Raw genomic sequence first — 19,485 nt, forward strand, 5'->3', positions numbered from 1 at the left:
TTTGATAAAAATATATTTTAATATATAATATATTAAATAATAATATAAATTATTTTTTGTGACAAAATAATTTTTGATATAGAATATAATTTTATTAAATTATTAAGCAGTAGATATTTTATATTATTATATATCATATCTATATTATATTATATGTAAATATTAAAGTATAATTAATTTACAATATTATAACACAATATATATTTTATTACATATAAGATATATTATTTAATATTTTTTATTCATAATAAATTATCATATGCTAAATATATTATATATCACATAATAAATGTATACATCATGCATATACATGTATTTATATACATAATTGGTGGGAATGTTTTTGTCTTCGTATATCTAATTTTATACTTATAATGTATTGAGTATTTTTAAGATTTATAATTTTAAATTAGATTTTCTAGATTTATGGTTTTTTGATATTAATGAAAGCAAGTTTCGTGCCTAAGTGATTGGGTTGCTCTTTGTGTCCGAGAGTTCGTGTTTAAGTCATCTACCCTCCCCTCACCCTTCCCTCTAATCAAATAACTCCTAAAATTCTTGCCATGAAAAAAATAAAAAAATTTAAAGAATATTATGTACATTTTGTAACAAATATGTTGTATTACTAAACACAGTTATTGTTTTATGTTTTCAAATTTGTAATAACAATAAGTGTTAATAAATATCATTTCTGTTTTCTATTTTCATTCAAAAAAAAGTAAAATTATGTTTCTATTTTTTTATGAGTGCAAAAACAAAAAACAAAAACAAACTAAACAAACTAGGTAAGTAGTTCGGATTTGCGAAATGATCCAATACCCTTTAAACTTTTAAGGTGAAACCCAAGTTACCTAACAAAAACAAAACAGAGACACGCATAATATCTATGTGAAATGATGTGCAGCGTGGCATCCACGTCTAGATGTTCATAATCTCAGCAGTGGTCCATCAGAGAAAAAGTCATTTTCTTTCTACGAGATCAAAAAAAAAAAAAAAAACAGTAGGTAGCTCGCAACCCACCGAAATTAGCTAGCGTCTCCAAAATGGCCACGATTATCGTCCTCTTATTAGTAACGAATTTTTTATCGTTTTGTGACCAATAATAAGTTGTGACATTCAATAGAGCCCGTCAACTTTTATCTGAAAATATTCAATCCCATTATCCCACTCTTTCTCTAACCTCCATCATGAATTCATTGCGTGACAGTGTGTATATATATCAATTTTTTTATTTTATTTAAAAAAAACTCGTTTATATATTGCTTCTCGTGAATGAAGTCATCCAGCTATTTTTATTGTTCATAACAATTCAATAGTGAGAACAAAAAAAATTTATTACTCAATAAATGACATCAAAAATTCAAAATCGAAAATGAGTGTCATTCCTTTCTTACTATCTCTCACTTATAAATACATATATAAGTTGTGTGCGTACTTTGTTGTTTATACTTAAATAAGTATTTTTTTATACCTACACACTTCTGCATATGTTTATTCCGTTGCCAATAACCTTTTTCTTGCACTGGCATGTAATTTTTTTTTTTTTTTCTGATAAATTATTTTCAAAGGTTTAACCATAAATACCTTAAACTATGAATGAATATGATTATTTCATGGAAATCAATTTTTTTTTTTAAATAATTTTTTTTTCTTTTTTTGATAATATAATTTCACTTTGAACAAGTCCTTCCAATATTTAAGATTGGATTTATCCGATTACAACGTATTTTTTATATTGTCTATATGAAATTTAAAACAAATTCCCCACAATAATAAATGCCTTCACTTTTAATTATAGCTTTAATAAACAAAATGAAACTCCCTCTGCTCTTTCTCATTATGAGCTAACCAATCAATCTACTTAATAATCTGTGAGATTTTTATTCCTACACAATTTAAAAAAGGATTTGACACCCAACTTTATTATCGCACAGTGGCTATTTTCTATTTGGAACATGTAATTTTTAGATTACATTATAAAAAACTTAATTAGTGTTGGATTAAGGTCGGCTCTTACTTAGCAAGCTATCTCTTTCCCTCAAAAGGAACCTCAATAATTGTGAGGGTGCAAAACTCAATAATTCTAGAAAAACTGTGATCTCATTTCATCTATTAAAAATAAAAATAAAAATAATAAAAAAGGTAAAGTGTAAAAAATCTTTCTGAATTATTGCAAATAACTCTTTTTAACTATTAATTTGTTACATTTAAGGACAAATCCATCACAAAATATTATTTTACCATTTTTTTATATTAAAATTGTCCTTTCTTATTAAATTATTTTTTATTATATTTTCTCTTATTCAAAAATTAATTATTCCATTTACCTTAATTTTATAATTAGTGTCAATTTATCATAAAAATGAAAAATAATAAATAGATTAGTAGCTACCATTTTCTAAAATGATTAACTTATTATACTCATTTCGAAAAAATTTAGTGTAAAAAAATATCTTCTTTTTCATACAATATTCATGAAAAATTAATAAATTACCTAAATAAAAAATATCTTCTTTTTATGCAATATTAATAAATTAAGTAAATAAAAAATATCTTCTTTTTTATGTAATATATTCATGAAAAATTAAGAAATTACTTAAATTATTTCAAAATATTCTACTTAAAATTTTTATTTAAATAATAAATTTCAAAATTAAAGTCAAAATTATGCTCATCAAATTAGTATGAATTTTTGTCATAATTTATTTCAATAAGAAAATAGATTAATTGTAATTCAATAAGAAATTGTGCTATGATCATTTAATAAGAAATAGTCAAAACAATAAGATATTTTGTACCCGTGATAGTTTAAGAGTTTTTATGCAAAAAAATACTTATTTATTATTTATTATTTTTTGCGCACTTCACCCAACTTCATGTTGGAGGAACAAAGCACCAATAAGAAATCGGCAGCGAGATAGCATGAGTCTTGACGGTAAGTCAATCAGTACAACACCCACCAAGCAACTGAATGGCGGTCGCTGAAGATCCCATTCGGTTTGTCGTTAACTCCAAAGACCAGTACACACACAAACACACACTTATATATATATATATATAATTATACTTCCAATTTTCTGTTCGGGTTTGTCGTTAACTCCCAAGACCGGTACACACAAACACACACTTTTATCTATATATATATATATATATAATTATACTCCTATTTTCTGTTCGGTTGAACTCAGCACCCACATATATAACATATATATATATATATATATATATATATATATATATATCAATTTGCTGTAAAAATGGAGTTCATATATGATAAAAAAAGGGACAAAAACGTACCAAATATACACGCTACTCGTTGCCTTCAATTCAAGGTCTATGTGAGCTCCTTGACTAACAATTATGTACTCGCTCTCAAACCCTAATAAATTCTCTCTGTAGTCACAAACCACAGTCCCTCAAATCTATCCCTGATCAGAAGACACGGAAAGATTCAATTGTAGCACTCAAAAGATCCATTTCTGAATCTTCTTACTCTGTAAGTTATTCATTTTAATTCTCTCCTGCCTTTTATTTTATTTTATTTTATTTTATATCTATAAAGATTTAATTGTATATCTCTATGTATGTGTATGTATCGCTATAGTTATGGTTTCTGGAACTGATTTTTTATTTTTTATTTTTAAATGGGATTTATGCCAACAAGTTTAAAATAGTGTTAATTGAACTGCAATTGATGGATTTCCAGGTAATTGAAACTATGCAACTGCTATTCAAGAAATGAATTTATTTTGGGATGTTAAGTTTACTTATTCCTGTGTATTTTTATGCTGTGTAAGTTATGTTGACTCAACTGAGCATGGTTTAGGTTAATAGTGCTGAGGATGGTGATATTGACCCATATAATGGTTTTGTTTGGGTCCGTTGTATTCGTACTTATATAGCGAATCAATTCATTATTTCATTATTTTGGTTCCGTGGTCATTTCCATTGCGCTTGATGATTTAACTGGGAAATTGAACTGTTGTTTTAGCTACCTCACACAACCACTAATGACCGCGTAATGTTGGCTATTTTTGCCATTAATGTTGGCTGTATGAGTTACACTTATCTAATCTTTATGTTACTTGTCAATTTCTTCAGGTTTTTTACCTTCAATGGCGGCAATACTGGCTTCTCACAGCTGCTATTGCCGCAATATGGAATTAATAAATCAAGGAAGAGCAGTGGACAATCTCAGTTTCTCGAGCTCAATTTCAATTCAGAATCTATCAAAGTTTGAGAGACGTACATATAATTTGTCTAAAATAGAGAAATTTTACAGGTTTCAAGTGGAAGTGCGACAGACTGAATCTCCCAAGAAATTAGGTTCTAATGGTCGGCCTATTAAAATGGTACCTACAAGTGAGGTAATGAAAAGAAAACCACCGTCCATAAATAATACAGAAGTAGTAAATGGTTCAAAACGGGTTGTTAACGGAACAAGTCTAATTAAGAGAGATTCTGCTCCGCCACTGGTTAAGACCCCAAAAATTAGGGACACTAAAGGGCTTCCACCAATCGAAGAACTAAAGGTTCTTCCTTCAGATGAAAATTTCAGCTGGGCCAGTGAAAATTATAATTCCTTTCAAAGATCTATAGATGTATGGTCTTTTGTTCTTTCACTGCGCGTGCGGATTCTACTAGACAATGCAAAATGGACATATATCGGAGGCTTCACAGAAGATAAACAGGTGAATAATTATGGCTGTTATCTGATGCTGCCACATTAATTCTTGATTGTAAGTACAATGGAAATATCTGTTTCACTTGCCACATTTACCATACTTGCCAAAATCTGTCATTCAGAAAAACAGAAGACGAAGAACGGCCTCATGGTTAAGAGAGTGTGTGCTGCAACTTGGTCCTACTTTTATCAAACTTGGACAGTTATCCTCGACAAGGTCGGATCTGTTTCCACGTGAGTTTGTGGATGAGCTTGCCAAGTTGCAGGTATTTTTTAGTTTCTCTCAGTATTGCCTTGAAATAGTCGCTGACTACTCTGTTGTCAATTTTTCATTATTATGTGGGGAAATTCAAGTCTTTTGTTCAATTTTTTCCTAAAGAAACTAAAGAAAAATAAGCTATAGATTCTTATTTTCTTTTGTATAAATTACTTGACATATGATTCAGGATAGAGTACCTGCCTTCTCATCAAAGAAAGCAAAAGACTTCATTAAGCGTGAATTGAGAGTTCCAGTTGACTTATTGTTTAAGGAGTTTGAAGACCAGCCAATTGCAGCTGCTAGTCTTGGTCAGGTATTTGCTCCATGTTTTATGTTGTAACTTTTATAATGTAGTGTTGAAATTAATGGAATCTTATTGATTTTAAAAATTATTCATTTCCATTTTCACAAGGTAGATTTGTAATCTTAAAAGTTAATGTTATTACAGCTCAAAAAAAATATATGGTAAATTGCAGAAAATTCCCCTAAACTACAGCTCAAGTTACAGGAAACCCCTGAATTTTTTGTTTTGCATTAAACCACCTTGTATTATCCCCTGTTTGGCAAATGGAAAATGATAGAAATCATGAAGTGTTTTTCATGATTTTATCACTAATGAGACGTGGCATAATTAGCTTTCCTTTTGGGAGCCGGAGAGAGAAACCCTCACTCAAATTTCCTATTGGGAGCGAATTTCCTTTTTCTTGGATTGTTCTTAGATTTCCTTTTGGACGGTGTGTGGGGTGTGGGTGTATATATATATATATATATATTATGTATTGAAGCCATGTGTAATTAACCATGGAGAGAATCGATATATATATATATCTATATATTTATATATTGAAGCTATGTATAATTAACCATCGAGGGAATTGAAAGATATGTAAATAATTCTTATGTGTTGGTTTGAAACTATCTCCAAAATTTAGGATTATGTTTGTATCTCTTCTGCATAGTTAGGGCTTAGGATTATGGATGATTACTTAAAAAAATTTAAGGCACCTATAAACAAAATTAGTCATGGATTATTGTATGCACATGTAGAGGAGGACTGTTTTGATGGGCTTCAATGTTAACGTATGTGATGACTATGGTAGACGAAGGCTATATATCTTTATAATTTTGGAAAGAGAATATTGAGAGAGAGAAACTAGCCTAAGAAAGAGGAGAGAGTGACGTGGGTGGAGAATACGACATCGTATTTACCATTTGTGATACAATCTTGAATATGTTTTCGTGAAGTCTAGCACTGCTCTTGGCAAATTACCCTCTTCTTTATAATGCTGTTTAAAAAATTGTCATTAGTCATCACATGACTGAGTCTTGACATTGAAAAATATGACAAAATTAACAAAATGGCCAAAAAAAAAAGGTGAACTGTCAATGTTTTTGCAACAAACCCCTTGAACCTTTTTTTTAGCAAAATCCTCTCTCATCTTCCAAAATCAGGTGAATGCCCCTCTTGTTAAATGGCTTTCAAGTTTCTATTAATTTGTGATGTGAAATTACTAAAGTGCCCCTGGTAATGAACTTAAACAAATAAAATAAAACTAATACATATAATACCAATAATATAACTCCTAGCAAAACATTAACATATTGAATGTGATTAATTGACTTGGGGTCCTTATTGGTATTTTATGTATCATTTTTTTTTTTCAAGTTCATTACTAGGGGCACTTCACCAATTTCACATTACAAATTAATGGAGACTTGATGGTTGTTTAATATTAGGGTGGCATTTTGCATATTTTGAAAGATGAGGGAGGTTTTTGACTCAATAATAGTTCAGGGGTCTTTTGTTGCAAAAGAATGATATAATTTAAGAGGGTCTTTTGCAATTTTTCCTTTTTTCTGATGAAGGACAAAACAATAATTTTACATTCATATTAACGGCAGCCAAATTCAGTAGGGGGATTTGCAACTTTTTCTTAGTTTAGGGGGGTCTTTTGCAAGAGGAGGGTTTTCTGCAACACATATATAGTTTGGGGGGATTTCTGCAATTGATCTAAAAATATATTATTACTATAATTTCAGAGGAGAAAGAGAGATCCATAGTTCATTTATTTTCTTAGAGGTTATAATTTTGTGATGAAAGATACTTAAATTTATGCATTTTCTCCGACAGTGGTATTGTGCAATTTGATACTGTATCATAAAGAAACAAATGCTCACGTGAAAGTGGAGAGACATTTTAGCAAATGGAAATAAATTATATAATATATAAGATAGTCATATGGCACCCTTGCTAAAACAACAAAGGACATATGGAAGACTCATTGTAGTTGTTAAAAACACACCTAGGCTCCAAAAAATCCCCAGGCTCAGCTAGAGCGTCTCAACCTAGTATATGCCAGGCCTTTCCAATCAGGCTCGCATAAAGCCCTCACACTCACGTTTTTAGTAGGCTCCAGACTAAAAAAGACGCGCCTTTTATATTTTTATTATATATTTATATCATTTTCTTTTTTATTTAATGACTACTAAATTAACATTTATTCATTTTTTTTAATGACTACTATATTTAAATGTTCTATATCATAGCATTGTCATATTTAATGGATCGTACAGGTTAACCTTATGAAGTATTTAACAAAATATTAATTTATGGTTCATTACTTTCATTAATTGCAGTTAGTGCTTGATTCTGAATATATTTGCTAATATATGTTTAAAATTTACATGATTATAGTTATTTATTGTTTTAGATTTTGCAATCACATTTAATTTTGTTAATGCATATGCATGTGAAAGAATTTTTTAGCAAATATCAAAAAACAATTTTTAGAGAATTTTATATTATCTGTGTTGCAAATCTTCAATTGTTCCAATTGTACCTATATTCAATTCATATGCAAATAGAGAAGATATATGTATATGTGTGTGTGTGTGTGTGTGTTGATTTAGCTAATCCATTGAATTGATATGTTGAAAAATTTTCTTATTTTGATATTGACAAGTTTGTGTTGCATGATTATAATTAATATGCATTGTTATTACACACTCGCATTACTTCGATCAAGCTCGCACCTTATATTGCGCCATGCGCTTAGGCTGCAAAAGACCTTTGGGCTTTGGCGCCTTAGAGCGTTTTGAGCCTTTAACAACTATAAGACTGATGGCTGCTAAAATTGAAGTTAAACGTTATATTTTATAAAATTCCATGCTTATAAATGTGTGAGTAATGTTTGTAATCATTAAGGGGGATGAGAGAGATTGTTCTTTATGTCATTTATTCCTTTCTAGCAATTTTGTCCATTATCTGATTTGAATTTTGGCAAGCTTTACTTCTAGGTACATCGAGCTATCTTACATAATGGAGAGAAAGTAGTTGTGAAAGTTCAAAGACCGGGCCTCAAGAAACTTTTTGATATTGATTTACGTAAGTAATGAACAATTATTCAGAACTCGTACCATTGTTCTTTTGTCATTGGTTCATGATAATGGGACATTTTATTTTTCTTACATTATAGTTTTCAATCGTATGCATAATAGAGAGGGGGAACACCATTCGAACATGAAAGAGAGGGAACTCCAATATATTTTCCTCATTGCATTGTAATTTGCTGTGACGAAGCATTATTATTATTGGAAGAAACACCATTTAGATAAAAGATAAGGTTATCTAATAATAATAGGGTTGATGGTGAATGAGATAGGTCATAAGGTAAAGAACCATGTAATGAACACAAAGCTTCTATGATGTGAATATTAGGTTTGCAGAAACTGCTTATAAGCCTTTGTCCTAAGATTCATGTAGGGATCCTAATCCATGATTATGAAGCAGGCTACGATTGCAGGTTCTAGTTTGTGTCATAGTAAGAAATCCCATACCTAATTACCAAAAAAAAAAAATCCCAAAATGAAGCCGCCAAAGCAATTGGTTGGAATCCATATTTCATACATTTTTCATTGATATTTCTAATAGCAGTTAGTTTTAAATAGTCCACGTCAGTTTTGTTTATACACATAAGATCGCTAATAAAATTTTATATTAAGTAACGATTACCGACGATATCTAAAGGTTTTCTGTTAAGCAGGATAAAGTAGAATAATTTTGATTTGTGGCTCACATGGAAAACTGCGCCTATGTTTGCCTTCTAGATACTCTTATGGTTGCCAGAGCAACTTTGGATCTCCTGACAATGATTAAGTTGGAAAAGTCTATTCCCATTTTTTTAAATGACTCTCTATTTCTTTTTCTTTTCATTCTTAGATTGAGTATTGTGATTGCTTCTTTGAATCTTATGATTTATGATCTAATGTATGGCTGAATGCTGTTTGCCTATTCAATTATTCAAATCCTTTACATATAGTTCATGGTGTCTCGAAACCTGTATCTTTGTTGATTGCTGAATAGCTCCGTATAAACTAAAGCAGAATTTACCACCTATTCATTATGGAGAAAAAAATTTAATGATAAAAATAATGACATTTTCATGAGAAAAGTTCATCTGATGTGAGGATGTTGAATAGACGTTTCAGTGTAACAAAGAAGTGAATCTTGATGTTACGTTGTAAGAGAATTTTTATTGAGATGGTTCAGCCATGTGCAAGTTGGACAAATGATGGTGCCCTAAAAAAGAACCGAGTTAGTAGAATTGAGTGGTAATAAGAAAGCTAGAATAAATATTATTCAGTCAGCAAGATATACTTTGGATGAAGATTCTTTGCAGTTATTTCGTTCAATTATGTAGTTGGTTTCAATGTGCATCCTTCTATATTCAAGCAGTTAGCAAGATTAATTTGACTCATTGGTATTCTTGTAGGTTCTGTAAAATCCTAAATGTGCATACTTGTCACATATAACATACGGATCTTTGAGGGTTTAACACTGCTTTGTGATGGTTTTTGTTACTTCACTCAATTTAATTTTTTCATTCAGGAAATTTAAAGCTAATTGCAGAGTATTTTCAGAAAAGTGAAACTCTTGGTGGTCCAACAAGGGACTGGATTGGAATTTATGAAGAATGTGCTAAGTAAGTCAGTGAGCATTAATCAGTTTTTCTTTTGTCAATTTTTTGTTATATAAATAAAAGATGCATGCTGTTGGGACTGCTTAATATGATATTCACCTCAAGTGCCACTTAATTGTAAAAGCACAGTCTGCTAACATTGCTTATACAATGTGAATTTGACTAAAAAGTGCTTGATTACTCAATCATTGAGAAAGCCAACTCACCTACCCTCATGGGTTCCTTTTATCTTCCTACGTGTCTGTTTTCCTGCAGTCGCTTGAAATGATTAAACCACAAGTTTCTGAACATATACCCATCTTCTTAAAAGAGGTAGCTTTTCTTTGCTAAGTTACCTGATCGCTGTTATTGTTTCTGGTGGAAAAGATATATGATTTATTTCAACATAGCCAATCCCTCGTGCAAATAAATAAATAATATATCTATATAAATAACATTTCTGAAGACAAAACAGATGTCCTTGGTAAAAAAAAATTAAAAAAAATATGGAAAGAGGGAGGGGGAGAGAGAAAATGAAGGCTATTTGGTGGTAGCGTTTATTTTAAACAATTTTCTTTTTTACTGAAGTCATTGAGAGAAATTCGGTTAAGATGATTTGGACATGTGCAAAGAAGACCTTTAGATACACCAGTTAGGAAGATTGACATGGCACACATTGAGGGTAATACTAGGGGAAGAGGAAGACCAAAGTTGAAGTTGGTAGAGTTCGTAAAGAAGGATATGCTAGCTTGTGGTTTGACTGAGGCTATGAACTTAGACAGAGCGGAATGGAAACATAGAATTCATGTAGCCGATCTCAAGTAGTTGGGAAAAAGGCTTCTTCTTGTTGTTGTCAATTTGTTGTAAGCAATCTTCGGTGCCTCTTTCTTTTTTGACCAAAATGAATATGCCTGATTCTTTTGTGCAGAGTTCATATACAATCAGTTTCTATCCCTTCTTTTTTCTTTTTGTATTCTCTTTGTAGTTCAACTTCTACCTATGACATCACATTAACTGACCATCCAAGGGTGGTTCCATAACCACGTAAAAGGTCCCTAAATGGTCAGAATCCGTATACCGTATCCTATCCCGTGGTGTAATGCTTTTGAGACATCGCATCATCAGGATCCAAGAGATTTAGCAATATAGGGCACAAGTTTCTTTTTGGTGAATAAGCAACATCTCATTGATCAAGCAAAGATACAAGAAAGTTCCAGCATAATGTAATACAAGAAAAGCAGAAAAGACCCCCACTAAACCACTACCTATTCACCCAAGTAACCAGCAAAAGATGGACAAAAAGGGCAACTCACTGCAAGGAAGTGGCATAGTCACTAACAGTGCTCACTCTTGGTAGATAGTCACCCATTCCATGCAAACAAAAAGAGCCAAATCCTTAGTTTCTCCTGGGGTCAATATAGCACAAGTAAAAAAAGGATCAGGGTTGCTCTAACATTAGTTTGTCTCTCACCTCTGAAATGGTCAATATAGCACAAGTAAAAAAAGGATCAGGGTGGCTGTAACATCATTTTGCCTCTCACCTCTGAAATTAAATTCTGAGTTCTATCCCTTGAAGTGTTTTGGCCGGTAATTAACATTACATTGTGTTTGTAAGACTTTTGTTTTGTCATGTTCATGCACTGAATTTTGTTTTTCCTTTCAATAAATTTTGCTAGAAAAATATCTGGAAAAGGTCTTCCTCCTTTATTTTGTTTTAGTGGTGAGTTTATCTTTGAGGATAAGCTGGTTATTCTTTGTGATTTTTTCAGGATTTTGTATGAAGAAATTGATTATATAAATGAAGGGAAGAATGCTGATAGATTCCGCCGGGATTTTAGAAATGTGAAATGGGTTCGAGTACCTGTATGTTTCTTGCTAAAAGACTACAAGATTTGCTTGTTTTGTTCATTCTTATTCTTCTTTTGCTGGATGTTTTCAATGATTATTCTATTGCCTAATAGCTTATGCTATTAGAATGGGCCCAACAATGTATATCATGCTCCACAACCTGCCTCACGTACAACCCCATCCTTGCTCATGGTGAGGCAAATAAACCAAGCTAAAACCAGAAAAAAGTGCACACTTGCAATTCAAACTGGGGAACAAATGCATATATGGGTACTTGAGCCTAAAACCTTCTAGAAACAAAGCTCCGATACCATGTTAGAACACCAATTGACACAAAAGCTTAAGCAGATAGAAAATGTGGCAGCAATTTATTTCAAGCTCCAACGGCGTTACCTTCCAATTGGTTGCTCAAATAACAGAGGAATAGAGAAGACATCAAAAGTCTAGTGTATTGCGTTTTTTTTTTTTCCCCAAAATTGAGAAGCTCAACTAAGACAATAGATGAAGGCCACAAAATAGAAAAATGAGGAGGAAATAAGACTAAGATAAAATGATAAGTTTTAGGCTAAGTTGAGTGGCGTCTTTGTTTTTTCAGAATAATGAAAATTTGAAATTTAAACTTTTCTATTCTTTTCTTCTCCTCTATTTCTAAGCAACTTAAATTTATCACTGAACCATAATTTTGAACAGAACTCTAATTTTTAACATAAATAATAAATGCTTGCTGACATTACTTTCAATTCTTTTCTCTTACCTTTTCACTATGTAGCTGGTACATTGGGATTACACTGCCTCAAAGGTGTTGACCTTGGAGTACGTTCCAGGTTTCAATCTAAACTACTATGTTTGTTTAGGTTCAATATTAAATTGGAAAACGACATCAAAGTTTAAAGAATTGATTTTAGTGATGTTATTTATGTGATCAGGCATAAAGATAAATCGGTTGGATATGATAGATGCACGGGGTTTTAGTCGATCACGCGTTTCATCACGTGCTATTGAAGCATACTTAATTCAGGTCAAAACCTTACCCTATCTCACTTTGATCATGTTGAACCACTTGACTGATTAGAAATCTAATGCAGCCAAAATTTCTTACTGACTGACCTTTCTTATATGACTGAATGGTTTAATTGGTTTTGCTACAATTTCAGATACTGAAAACAGGTTTCTTTCATGCTGATCCTCATCCTGGAAATCTTGCTATTGATGTAGATGAAACAATCATCTATTATGATTTTGGTATGATGGGAGAGATTAAGTCTTTTACAAGGGAGCGATTGCTACAACTTTTCTATTCAATTTATGAGAAAGATGGAAAAAAGGTATACTTCTAAATCTGAACTGTTACTTTGCATTTATCTAGCAGTATGTTGATCATTAGAATTGGGAAATAAATGTCTAGTGCAAAATGAATTACGATTTTATATCTATCTTGACATGACAGTAGGGCTGCAAGTTGGGCTGGCCCAACCTAGCCCAGTCCCAATCCAACCTCAACCTAATCGGGTTGGGTTGGGCCAGCCCGAATTGTACCTAACATGGGTTATGGTTATAACCTGGACCGAATATTTTCGGGCGGGTTGGGTCAAGTTGACGGGTTGAATTTTTTTTTTTTTTTTTCAGAAATTTATATATTATATATATTTGATTATATTATTATTAAAAAACAAAATATTTTTAGGGCAAATCATTTCAGCCTCCCCAATCACCTCCATCTCTAGTCTCATTCTCAACTCTCTCTCTCTCTCTGCAACTGCAAACTACAAAATCTACAAGAATCAGAAGTTCAAAACCCATATATTTCAGTTCATCTCTCTCTCTCTGTGCAATTGCAAACTACAAAATCTACAAGAATCAGAAGTTCAAAACCCATATATTTCATTCTATCTATCTGTCTGCAAGAATCAAAAGTTCAAAACCCATATCGGCATATCATTTCAGATTGTTCAAAAAATCAAAACCCATATCTTTTAGTTTCCATCGCCCGTTGTTCCAGTTCGGGTTCGCCGTTCGCACGCTTCAACCGTTGTCTCTCAACTCTCAAGCTTGCCCCTCTCTCTCTGCAACTGCTAACTTGTATGTATGGGTTTTGTTTTAATTTTTGGAAGTGATGGCGGTGGCGGTGGATCAACGGTTGAGGGACGGCGGTGGCGGCAGGGACGGTGGCAGAGAGAGAAAGAGAAAGAAGAGAGAAGAGAAATTTTTTTTTTTTTAATTTGGGTTTTGGGTTGGGTTCGGGTTCGGGTTGAGCCCGAGCCCAACCCGAATATGTATGGGTTTTGACAAAACCCAACCTGAACACGAGCCCAATTTGTGAATTGTATGCCCAAATTTCAAAATTTATGGGTTGGGTTTGGGTTGGGCTGGGTTAGCCCGCCCAAGTTGCAGCTCTACATGACAGTAGAAGAGAATATGAACAGGCACTCTATAAAATATTCAGATTTACTTAAAACATGAGCAGACTTCAAACCAACTTTTGGGAAAACTAACTTCTTGAGAAAATAAAAACAAAGGGAAAGAATCACATGCGCACACACACACTCATTTACATGAAGGTAATCAATCTCGCTTGCTTGGGAAGAACTTTGTTCTTATAAGTTTAGTGGTTCCTTAAATAAAAAATTTAATTTATATAATGGTCTATTTATGGTTTCGGTTATCGGAGCAGTGGGTTCTATCTACTAGGTCACTGAATATATCTGCTACTTGCTGTCTATTGAAATTGCAGCTAATCATTTTCATTGAAAAAGTATGGCTTGTGGTCCTATTGTAAGTTCAATTCATATCCAGCCTGATCAAACTACCCTAAAATCACCAAGAGTAACCTCTTATTTGCCATTAGGTTGGCCTTTTGATTTTACTGTTTTAGAGCATTTAACTGTAGACCTTTTTGCAAATACATGCAGTTAAGGTCGCTGAAATTGCTTTAAAAATATATAATTGAATGGTCTGGATGCGTTTGCTTTAACTGATGAGCTGTACAATCCAGGTTATTCGCAGTCTCATAGAACTTGAAGCGCTTCAGCCCACAGGAGATATGTCTTCGGTATGATATCATACCATAAACCAGTAAACATCTAAAAGGATAACTGTCATGCAGTGAAATATTTTCTAATCACATATGGGTTCTCGAAGACCTCGTTGTCCGTCTCTAACGATATTCTGTACTCCTAGGTGAGGAGATCTGTTCAGTTCTTCTTGGATAATTTATTAAGTCAGACACCAGACCAGCAGCAGACTTTGGCTGCAATTGGTGAGGTATATAAATATTTACTTTAAAGTCAAAATAATTTAAGCATATAACCAAGATAATTTGTATGGATTGTGGTTGGATAACCAAGAATTGTTTTCATGTTTAACATAAAGTTTGATTTGCAAATTCACCACTTTAAAAGGCCATGACAGGGAAATGCCAAAATGGGAATGAGAATCATCATCGTAATTGCTGGTTAAAGAATTTAAGCATCATCATTTCTACAAACTTAGAACTCATTCTACCAATAATTGTGGTGATGACTTCCATTTGCTTCAATGGCCCTATTCATGACAATTAATTTGTACCTTAAAAGGTTATCTAAGAGAATAAATCCACAGAGTTTCTATGATATATTGATTCATGCCATTAATCTATCTGCACACAGACCAAGACTAAATTTGCTATTTAATTATTCTATTTCACTAAATTACTATCATTGAAGAGTTTTTTCAGTTCGATCACCAAATTTAGTGGGTAACTATTATCCAAAAAGAAACCAACAGTACGTTCAACCAGATTTGAAAGGATGCACTAGAATCAATCGCACTCAGATCAATTAGATTTCGTAACATGACCATGTGATTACATCAAAGGAAATATCATTATTGATGATTAGAGAGTGAACGAGGAGATAGTATTGTCATAATTGCTCCTTATATATTACCCTTGCCTGTAGAATGGAACACTTGGAAAAACTTTGAGAATCCCCCATATCCTAGCATAATGCATATTTTGCACCTGTTAACTATTCAATTAAATATGTAGAGATGACATGATCACTCATTTCTCATAAGAATGATCTATAATTGATAAAAATACTGAGGGATTTATTTGCAGGATTTATTTGCTATAGCAACGGATCAACCATTTCGGTTTCCATCCACATTTACCTTTGTGCTTAGGGCATTTTCGACACTTGAAGGTGCTCTCTCTCTCTCTCTCTCTCTCTCTCGCGTACACCTGTGCGCTTACACATACACGCACATACATGTGCCGCCATATTTTTATGCTCATGTAATATCTAGACTTGACATAAAATTCCATTTTGAAGAGTCAGATGATGTAGACTGATTTTTTTAGTTATATTACATTAATAGCATAGAACCCATAAATATATTGGACTTATATATATGTATGTGTTGAAAATGGTACAAGTTGTTGATCATATGAATTTATCATTTTAGTTTGATGGTTGAGATCAAAATAAACCACTGAAAGAAAAAAGGTTGTAAAACATGAAAAGAACAAATATCCATCGTTACCAATAGGCCAGTGGTCTAGCGGTATCAAGCCCCTACTTCTCAAAGAGAGGTCAGGGGTTCGAGCCTCTGTGGAGGCATGTGTGTGAGTACCCAACTAGGAAAAAAAAAAAAAAAAACAAAAACAAAAATCCATCGTAACTCTGTAAGAGATTTCTGATGATTTTACTATATTGTTAGAAGATGGGTATAAGAAGGTTTCTTTCCATGTTAACGAAGGCTTGTTCCAATCATATTTTTCACTCAACCTCTTCCCATCAAATATAGCATTAGTAAAGTCCATGTTATTGATATTTTATTTGGGATAATTATAATGATGATGGTGATGACATTCTGGAATTGAGCGTTGGGCTTTCAAAAAGAAACAAGAACAACACATTCATGAAGCGGAAATGAGAATGCTGAGATGGATGGTTGGAGCGACTAGAAGAGATAGGATCACAAATGAAAGTTTAAGAGAAAAATTAGGTGTGGCACCAATCAACAAGAAAATAAGAGAGAGTAGACTTAGATGGTTTGGGCACATACACTGGAGACCTATAGATGTGCCAGTGAGAAGAGGAAGGTGAGAGGCAGAGAGGACTTCCAAAATTAATGTGGGCTGAAGTCATTAGAAATGACTAAAAAAATAAGCATCGTAGGTGGGATGGCGGGTAATAGAAAGGAAAGGAGACAGAGAATTCATATGGCATTACCCCATTCATATGGGATAACATTGAAGACCATGGTTACCTTGTTTATTATCTACTCTTGTTGTGTAATCAGTATCTACTTTTTGAATGATGTGTACAATTTGTGAGTAGAGATTGGCATACAAGAGGTTGCGGTGAAAAAGGAAAAAGTGACAGTGTTTAATATATTTTCCAAAACTCAATTGTCAATCTTTAAGCGGCACCAAGTGCTTAATTATGCTTGCTTGGTGTTGATGAGGGCAGTTTACAGTACCTTACGCTTGGATGTCGCCGTTGAACTGATTCTTTGATTAAACAGGAAACACCTTAATTTTTAGCAGCATTTAAGAGTGGTCCATCTTCAAGGTTCTAAGAAAAGCAATTCAGATATTGCACTTGGGAGCATTGTATCTTCCTTGTTATTATGACAACTAGATATTTTTCAAGGAAAATACTGCAATTATGAATCAGAATCTATAGAAAAGTTGAAACAGTTCTAAAGCAGCATGGATTACTGTGCTGGAAATTGCAAACATAATAATTTCTAAGGGGTATGTGGCTTAAATAGGCCACTATAAATACTGTGGGTGATAATTTTGAAGTTGGTGTTGCACCCAAACATAGACCATGGACTAAATGGATGAATTTAGATTAATGCGGCCACTTTCATGTTATTGTTCTCTTCTTACCACAATTGCTATCTTACAGGTATCGGCTACACGCTCGATCCAGATTTTTCCTTTGTAAAGATCGCTGCACCATATGCACAGGTTCTGTATGTTTGTGTGGAAGTTTATGGTGCATGCATTTGATGGAAACAACTTCTCTTTATGCTTTACGATATGGTTCTGAAATGGTGCAAATACCCACAGGAGCTATTGGATACAAGACAGAAGCAGCGCAGAGGAACGCAACTTGTTGAGGAAATAAGGAAACAAGCTGACGATGTACTGTATCTTGCTTATGTTCTCCCCTCCTCATTTACTTCTTTTCAATTCTATTCATATTTCATAGTATACGTTAAAATGTTTTATTTATATTGACATCAAGAGAACCTCATCTATATTTTCAGGCCAGAACATACACCATATCTATGCCATACAGAGTCCAGCAGATAGAGGAGATCGTGAAACAACTTGAGTCAGGAGATTTGAAACTTCGGGTTCGGGTTCTCGAGGTATACTCCATACCTTTTAAAAAAGATGTGTGAATAATTTATGTACATGGATAATTTACCTTTTTCGGTATTAAATATTAGATTAGAGGCCATTGTATGTGCAGTGGTAAAAGTTTGGATTGTCATGAAAATAAGGATTTGAGTCTTGTGATTATCACTTTGTGCAAATAATGCCAAAGGTTAGATTGTACCCAATTTGTTCTCAACACCCTCAAGGGGCCAATAATGGGTAACTGGCCTCTGAATGTTAGATTGATGGATGTTTAGTATCCTTGAAAGTATTGTTGCATTTTCTTCCTCAAATGCAATATACCATGCTTTTACATGTAAAGGGCTCTCCTTTATTAATGCAAAAACTGCATTCATCAGTCTGAAAGAGCAGCTCGGAAGGCAACAATACTGCAAATGGCAACAATGTATACGGTTCTAGGTGGTACCCTACTGAACCTTGGGGTCACGATCGGCAGCCAAGGCAGTCAAGTTATTGCAAACGGATCATTTATCGGTGCAGGTAACGAGCTGTAACACTGAAATTTTGTGCTGCAATTTTATTTCTCATGATTAAAGTCAGCTTTACATTATTGATTTTTTTGCCGCACAAAGTGACTGATTTGTTAAAATGCAGGTGTCTTCTTTGCTCTATTAATTAGGTCCATGCAAAGGGTGAAGAAGCTTGATAAATTTGAGAAAATGATATGATTCTGTCTCCATTTCTTGGTTATTAACTTTGTCTATTCTTTTCCCCATGGTCATAAGAGCCTGTAAGCTTTGTATGGCCAACATAATTGAAGAACGAACATGCTTTGTTCTGCATGTAATTCAGGGGAATATATTCTAAAATAGGTTCATCTCAATCAATCTGTGACTCCATTTTTTATTTTTTATTTGTTGCCCCATCTTTATTTTCGATACTCTATTGGGAAAAGGAGTAACTTTAACACGCTCATTAATTTTTATTTTTTCATTCCATAGTTTCACTTAATCCAACACATAATCAGTCAACTTTGAAGCAGTAAAGTGTAATTGAGAATTCATATGGATAAAAAATGGAAAGACATGTAAAAAAAAAAAAAATTAAAAAATTATGTTACATGATTAATATTGTAAATTAAATGAATAAATTCAGCCACGCATTGTCGTGTCTTAAATCACACAAATTTTCTCAACACGTGTCGCTTTTACGTTCTGAGTGTTTTCACGTTCCGCGCACGTTTTTGCTCAAATTCTCATTGTTTATAATTTAATTCTGTTGCTTTCACGTTCCTGCAATCAAATTCGCTTTTATTATCGTTCTCACTCTTATTTTGTGTGGCTTAGGTCGTGTCCAAATAAACTAATAAAGTTGATATTAGGGATAAGATGATGTCAAA

At 32.9% G+C, this 19,485-nt stretch overlaps 1 protein-coding gene across 1 annotated transcript; it reads left to right on the plus strand.

Moving 5' to 3' along the window:
* Window positions 1–3,223: 3,223 nt before the first annotated feature.
* LOC132307495 (protein ACTIVITY OF BC1 COMPLEX KINASE 7, chloroplastic-like) lies at window positions 3,224–18,999 on the plus strand. The gene is made up of 18 exons (XM_059805282.1): window positions 3,224–3,496; window positions 4,102–4,691; window positions 4,807–4,950; window positions 5,131–5,256; window positions 8,241–8,328; window positions 9,832–9,925; window positions 11,671–11,764; window positions 12,519–12,573; window positions 12,676–12,767; window positions 12,904–13,074; window positions 14,742–14,798; window positions 14,927–15,010; window positions 15,846–15,930; window positions 17,647–17,708; window positions 17,811–17,885; window positions 18,011–18,115; window positions 18,485–18,626; window positions 18,741–18,999. The coding sequence occupies exons 2-18, from the start codon at window positions 4,116–4,118 to the stop codon at window positions 18,812–18,814; spliced, it is 2,124 nt and encodes a 707-aa protein (XP_059661265.1). The 5' UTR covers window positions 3,224–3,496; window positions 4,102–4,115; the 3' UTR covers window positions 18,815–18,999.
* The last annotated feature ends 486 nt before the right edge of the window (window positions 19,000–19,485 follow it).

Source organism: Cornus florida, unplaced genomic scaffold (assembly GCF_030987335.1).
Source record: "Cornus florida cultivar Cherokee Brave unplaced genomic scaffold, ASM3098733v1 CherokeeBrave_3.0.0_Hap2_Chr05, whole genome shotgun sequence".
NCBI lineage: Eukaryota > Viridiplantae > Streptophyta > Magnoliopsida > Cornales > Cornaceae > Cornus > Cornus florida.